This window comes from Chiloscyllium plagiosum, chromosome 11 (genome assembly GCF_004010195.1).
Source record: "Chiloscyllium plagiosum isolate BGI_BamShark_2017 chromosome 11, ASM401019v2, whole genome shotgun sequence".
Lineage (NCBI taxonomy): Eukaryota > Metazoa > Chordata > Chondrichthyes > Orectolobiformes > Hemiscylliidae > Chiloscyllium > Chiloscyllium plagiosum.
This window is the reverse complement of record NC_057720.1, coordinates 54,745,656-54,752,787: the sequence shown is the minus strand read 5'-3', so window position 1 is coordinate 54,752,787 and position 7,132 is coordinate 54,745,656. Positions and strand designations below refer to the sequence as shown.

At 40.0% G+C, this 7,132-nt stretch overlaps 1 protein-coding gene across 3 annotated transcripts in view; it reads right to left on the bottom strand.

Moving 5' to 3' along the window:
• Positions 1-7,132, bottom strand: part of LOC122554401 (DEP domain-containing protein 1A-like) — a 28,472-nt gene that overhangs the window by 16,898 nt on the left and 4,442 nt on the right. For all 3 annotated transcript variants that reach the window (XM_043699366.1, XM_043699367.1, XM_043699365.1), the window contains exons 2-3: positions 6,415-6,680; positions 3,471-3,618 (exon numbers count right to left, since the gene is read on the bottom strand). In XM_043699366.1, the coding sequence (XP_043555301.1) occupies positions 3,471-3,618; positions 6,415-6,680 (414 nt within the window). The remainder of the gene's footprint in view (positions 1-3,470; positions 3,619-6,414; positions 6,681-7,132) is intronic.

Here is a 7,132-nt window from a genome sequence, read left to right as displayed (position 1 = left end):
TGAGACCATAACTGCACCCAATTAAGAAAGGGGGTGGGGAAAGGAGGGGACGGGGAAAGGAAATGTGGGTTGGGGGTGGGTGTGCAAGAGGGGCAAGGTGGGTAGGGTGTGCAAGAGGGGCAAGGCAGATGGGTGTCATGGCATACCCAACACCTGACTTGGAGATCATTAAGGTATCCAGATGACATCCCCTCTGGCAAGCAGTATCTTGTGGAAGGCACAGCCTCCCCTATCAGCCATATTGATTTTTCCCTCTCATCATTTACTCCTCCATTCCCACAACCCCAACTCTGGCTGACTGACAGACAGACTCACCAATCTTCTGGGTTCTCCATTACTAGCTGCTACACCAAGGCCTTCTGTAATTCATTAAATTCAGTTTGGCCAGTCAGATACATAAATGAATGACATTCACCAAATATCATTATGCTCAGGGGGTGAAAATCGGTCCAACTGAACTATCAGGAAATCATACAGGTGGATTAAGTGGTGGGGGGGGGTCAGCCAGCAGTTTGATCTTCATGAAATCTATTACTAGGTTTAAGATCTCTAAGCCAACGCTACAAAGGCAACACTAAAAAAAGAAAGTCATTCCAGAAAATGGAAATGTAAATGCTTCTCTTGTAAAGACGCAGCACACCTATCCAAGTAAGAAGAGATCCTCATGCAAGTGGCTTTGATAGAGTCACACCTGCCAGGATCTTGCTCCCCTTCAGGATTATCAACATAATGTTTGGAAGCTCAAAGAGCCCTTACCTGTTCAGTATCCCAATTTTTACAATAAATCCACTCAGTTTTCTTCTTAACATATATAGGATACAAAGTTATAAACCAAGCCAAGGGGACCATGTTAATCTTACAGCATGAATTTACTTTGGAATTTTGCTGTTAAAAGGATAAAGATGAAATAACTCTTCACCTCTTTCAATGAAGTATCAAAAGGTAGAACTAATGGAAATCCCAGCCACTGGCATAAATTAACAAATAGGACAAATTCTCATACCAGTTTGGCAATTCTGTGTTAAACTGCATTAGTCATAATGCTGCCCTTGGGACTTCAATAATTAATCTGGTTAATCTACATTTCAAGGATGTGCATTCATCCTAAAATTAGTCTGTTAGCACTATCGTGCCAGACATAAGCTTTGCTTTCAAATCAAACTAGCGTCAGACAACTGTTAAGTCTAACAAAGAAATTGTTGGAAAAAAAATCAGCAGGTCTGGCAGCATTTTGGGTCCAGTGATCCTTCAGATTTGTTAGATATAAATATTTTGATGTCCTGATATGAAATGAACGAATGATCTCAATCCACTTTAAGGCGTTGGGCTACAGAACAAGATTATATTTGAACTCAGTACCAATTAGACAATTCCAAAGGATAACCACCATTTTTAAGCACGATGGTGCAAGATACTCTATTAGACTATATTATATTTGACTAGACACTGTTTGAAATGCCAAACAGATGCTTGAATTGGGAAGTGCTCATCAACCAACACTAATCTCTCCATTTTGATGGACTAGACGCTCAGATTACCCTTAGTCCCTTTGTTTGTATTGTTGACAAGTGCATCCAATTCAATGGGCTCATAGTTGGGTAACTTCAAGTTTTGTGCTCTGCAGGTTACAAGTTCACAATATTATTGTTCACTGAAAAATAAGTCACATGCAAACAGAAATATAACAGAACCTGCACTTCACTCACTCAATCTGGTCTACTATATTTACTGCTGACAATGTGGTTTTTCTCTACATCAGAGAGACAAAACTCAGAATTGATGACTGTTTTGCAAACACTCATGATCTGTCCACAAAAATGACCCCAAGCCACGACAACATATCACTATGTTCCCACACCAACATTTGTCTCAGACTGTAGTGCTCCAGTGCGGTTCAGCTCAAGCTGGAAGAATAGTGACTCATTTTCCACTTGGATACCCTGCAGCCTTCAGAACTTGGTAGTGCTTAATTCCTTTAGGGTCTGAACATCTTTTTCCATATCCTATATATACCCTCCATACCCCAGGTACTATCAGAACACGAGCTGCTTTCACTAGACCCAGCTAATTTTCACCTACTGTTCCCTATTATCAGCTTTTCTTACTCACTGGCTAACCATTACTCATCCCTTTATCTGCCTTACTGTCTCTCGCTCCCTCTGGACTTCATGTCCATCTAACAACCACGCTTTTTCCACCCCACTCCATCGACAGAATATATACTACCATCATTTCCTAGCTACTGTCAGTTTTGTAGAAGGGTCACTGGACCAAAAATGTTAACTCTGCTTACTCCCTGCAGATGGTGCCAGACTGGCTAAGTTTCTCCAGCAATTTGTTTTTGTTTCAGATTTCAAGTATCCACAGTTCTGGGCTTTATTTTCACTTGCCAAAAGGGTAGACAAGGTAAAAGATGAGCTATTTCCTCTGTCTGGAGCTTTTTAACTAGAGAACATAGTCTGAAAATTAGGGAAAGGCCATTCAGGAAAGATACTACAAAGCAATTCTACACACAGTAGAAGAGATTTTGAACTCTCTGCCACAAACAGAGAATGCTAAGTCAGTTGTTAATTTTAACTGAGTTAGTATTTTCACCAAGTTTATTTTTATTCTTTTATCAATTTTGGTTTTGGACTGTGAACTAGGAATTGACAGCTGGAAATGCCAGATGGAATTTGGAATGACTTACAAAAAAAAAAGGAAAAAACAGAATAGACTAAGCAAGCCTTTGCTGGTTTGCAAGACCAGGCCTGGAGGTTAATGGCAGGCTGATTCTTGATTAAAGAGTCCTTTCAACAACGTCCTGGGAAGAGTATTTCTTTAAACAGATAACAGAAGTTGGCAATTAACAAGTTCAGGCAAAAGCAAGGACTGCAGTTGCTGGAGATCAGAGTCTAGATTAGAGTGGTGCTGGAAAAGCACAGCAGGCCAGAAAGCATCCGAGGATGCTGCCTAACCTGCTGTGCTTTTCCAGCACCACTATAATTAAAAAGATCAATCCTAGGAATTGGTCTGGCAAGTCTGGAAAAGACAGTATATTCAAGCAGAAGGCAGATGTTGAATGGCAATTGAGGCCTCAGGAAAAGACTGTCTCAGGGGCAGGAACCAGAATTGAAGTTTTTTTTTTAAATTGTGTTTTCTGTGGAGATGAGCTTAGCTGCTGACACACCATGCATATTTGAAAGCTCCATGTCTAAATCTCCTACAGCAGCTTCTGTAAGCCCAAAGAATAGGAAGGTTAGTGAAAAGTACTGTTATCTGTATCCTTCAATTAGTGCACTTGTAAATACGCTAAAGCACCACATTACAAACAGCATTAGCAACATCCAATGGCAAGAATATGTAGTTTAAAATTCATATTACAAAAAAGCAATCAGTTGTATTTTCTCAAAAGGACAATGTGTGGAAATGGAAATAATTGAGCAATTAAACAGTACAGATATTCATATGCAGATTAAGAATTCTAATACCTGAAATTGAAGAATGTCATTTTCCTTGGTCATTGTCTTGGGTAATTCACAAAAGCCACCTTTCACCTTGGTACTTCTGCTTGCAGCATTTGTTTTGTGAAATGGAGGATGATTAGGAACAACTTTCAATGGGGATGTTGTAGGAAATCTGTTCAAAAGTACATCAACACAATTTTTCAGGTAAGTAAATAAATAGAGTTGCTCTGAAGCCAAGTATAATGTGAAAAAATGCATGCAATGTATTTTAGTTGTAATAACTGCAAGATCAAAACAGAGAACACAAGTCAAAAAAACTTGTCATAACACAATACGAACTTCAATTAAAGCAAATAATATGTACCCAACAATTCACAATAAACAAAGAACGTACAAAAGAGTAGTAGGCAATTTAATCTCTCAAGCCTGCCCTGAAATTCAACAAGATTATTGCTGATCTGCTCCAGACCACAACTCCTGTTTCATGCCAGTTCATCATAGATTTTTGAAATGATAGGAATCAACTCCCTATCAACCACCTCAAGGTAATTTCTAGTCTTCCCATCCCTCTGTGGTAAAACAAAAATGCAGGCATTCACTAACCTCTGGGAGAAGACATTCTATGGCATTATAGTTTTAAAATCAGTGCCACTTTATTCTGTAAGCATGGCACCTAGCTCGAGGTTCCCCATTAGTTGAACCATCTTCTCAACATCTACCTTGTCAAGCCATCTCAATCTAATATTTTGTAACAAAAAAAAAAAATCACCTTTCATTCATCTAAACTCCAACCAAATTAATTTATTTAACTATTATTAATAATTCAAACACTTCATTTCAGGAATCAGCATTGTGAATTTCGTTTGAAAAACCTCCAATGTCAGTACATCCTTTTATATTTATATTTTCCAAAATCAACCTTTTCAGAGATGTTATTACACACTTCTGGAGCATATGGCATTGAGACAAGAGGCCTGGATTCAAAGGCCAGAAGACCACAATTGCCTCTGATCTTCTCCTGTAGCTACTATATTCACATGACAAGTCCAGTTGAGTTTCTGGTCAATGGTAACCCCTAGGATGTTGATAGAGGGAATTCAGTGATGGTCACACCATTGAATGTCAAGGGCAGAGCAAGAATGTCTCTTATTTGAGATGGTCATTACCTAGCATGTGTGTGGTGCAAATGTTACTTGCCACTTGTCAGTCTAAGCCTAGCATCGGTGGTGGGCAAGATGTTGGAGTGAATCCAGAGGGATAGGATTTACATGTATTTGGAAAGGCAAGGACTGATTAGGGATAGTCAGTATGGCTTTGTGCGTGGGAAACCATGTCCCATGAATTTGATTTAGTTTTTTGTAGTAACAAAGAGGATTAATAAGGACAGAGTGGTGGATGTGATCTATATGTACTTCAGTAAGACGTTCGCCAAGGTGTCTCATGGTAGACTGGTTAGTAAAGTTAGATCTCATGAAATACAGGGAGATTTGAATACAGAACTGACTTGAAGGTAGAAGACAGAGGGTGGTGGTGGAGGGTTGCTTTTCAGACTGGACGCTTGTGACCAGTGGATTGGTGCTTGGTCCACTACTTTTTGCCATTTATATAAATGATTTGGAAATGAACATAGGAGGTACAGTTAGTAAGTTTGCAGATGACACCAAAATTGGTGGTGTATGGACACGTACGGACAGCAGAAAAGGTTACCTCAGATTACAACAGGATCTTGATCAGAGGGACCAAAGGGTGGAGGAGTGGCAGATGGAGTTTAATTTAGATAAATGTGAGGTGCTGCATTTTGGAAAAAGAAAATCAGTGCAGGACTTCTACACTTAACGGTAAGGTCCTGGAGAATGTTGCTGAACAAAGACCTTGGAATGCAGGTTCATAGTTCCTCGAAAGTAGAGTCGCAGCAGCGTTTGGTATGCTTTCCTTCATATGCCAGAGCATTGAGTATAGACGTTGGGAGGTCATGTTGCAGCTATATAGGACATTGGTTAGGCTACTGTTTGAATATTGCATGCAATTCTGGTCTCCTTCCTATCGAAAGGATGTTGTCAAACCTGAAAAGGCTCAGAAAAGATTTACCAGGAATTTGCCAGGGTTGGAGGAATTGACCTATAGGGAAAAGTTGGGGCTGTTTTCCCTGGAGTCTTGGAGGCTGAGGGAAGTCTTTATGGAGATTTATAAAATTATAAGGGGCATGGATAGGATAAATAGACAAGATCTTTTCCTGAGGTAGGGGGAGGAGCAGGAAAAGCAATGTTTCGGGCAAAAGCCCTTCATAAGTCGATTTTCCTGCTCCTCGGATGGGTATATGAATAGGAAGGGTTTAGAGGGATATGGGCCAACTGCTGGCAAATGGGACGGGATTAGGTTGGGATGTCTGGTTGGCATGGACTGAAGAGTCTGTTTGCATGCTGTACATCTCCATCACTAAGCCTAGATATTGTCCAGATCTTGCTACATTTGAACTTAGATTGCTTCAGAATCTGAGGAAATGTAGTTGTGCTTGAATGGACATGAGGTTTGATTTCATAATAGTCAAATCTAAAGGAGGAAAAGATGGCCCTGTGAAACAAATTGGAGTGTGAAGTGGTAGGAGGTGGATAGAGGGGAGATAGGAGCAAAGTTGAAGTAAGAACTCCAGATTGATTGGAAACAAAAACAAAAATTAAATAAAAATAAAGTAAATTCTAAGATTTGAAAATCTTTGCTATTGTAGATCATTATTGCTCATAGAAGATAAGACTTTGGCTAACTGCTTTGATTAACATATCAAACCATAAAAATTGAACCACAAAAAAAATGTACTTTGTGAATGAATGCTTAGACATTCAAAAATATAACTTGTATGATCTATGCACCAATAACTGAGTTGGAATACACATAATTATGAACACTTTAGGATATCCCAAGAAATAGCTAAACATACTGTAAATGCAAATTCCTCCATCTCTTTTCTTACCTGTAGAGCTGGCTATTATCATCAAGGTTCTCTGCTCCCCATCTTCCCTTTATATCTTCAATTACATGATTCTTCAAAAACTTCCTCAATAGTTGTAGAGTCTGTTGTCTAGTCACTTCTGGCCCAAAATTACTGTTACTTCTCAGTAGTTCATGTAGCCAATCCACTGCTTCAGAAGCCATGAAACAGTTAGTGTATTTTTTCAAGTGCATTCTATGTTTTTTCAGAGGCATTCCTGCCCTAAAAAGCTTGGTCAATTCATTCCACTGAAAAAAAATCCAAAAGGAAAAAATAAGAGCTCCTCCAACACAGTTCTGGAAAATGTGACAATTGGACAGGAGCTATTTTAAAATTTAGATTAGATTAGATTACTTAGTGTGGAAACAGGCCCTTCAGCCCAACAAGTCCACACCGACCCTCCGAAGAGCAACCCACCCAGACCCATTCCCCTACATTTACCCCTTCACCTAACACTACGGGAAATTTAGCATGGCCAATTCACCTAACCTGCACATTTTTGGACTGTGGGAGGAAACCCACGCAGACACGGGGAGAATGTGCAAACTCCACACAGACAGTTGCCTGAGGCGGGAATTAAACCTGGGTCTCTGGCGCGGTGAGGCAGCAGTGCTAACCACTGTGCCACCGTGGCACCCTATTCATTTGTGGGCAGCACGGTGGCACAGTGGTTAGCACTGCTGCCTCACAGCGCCAGAGA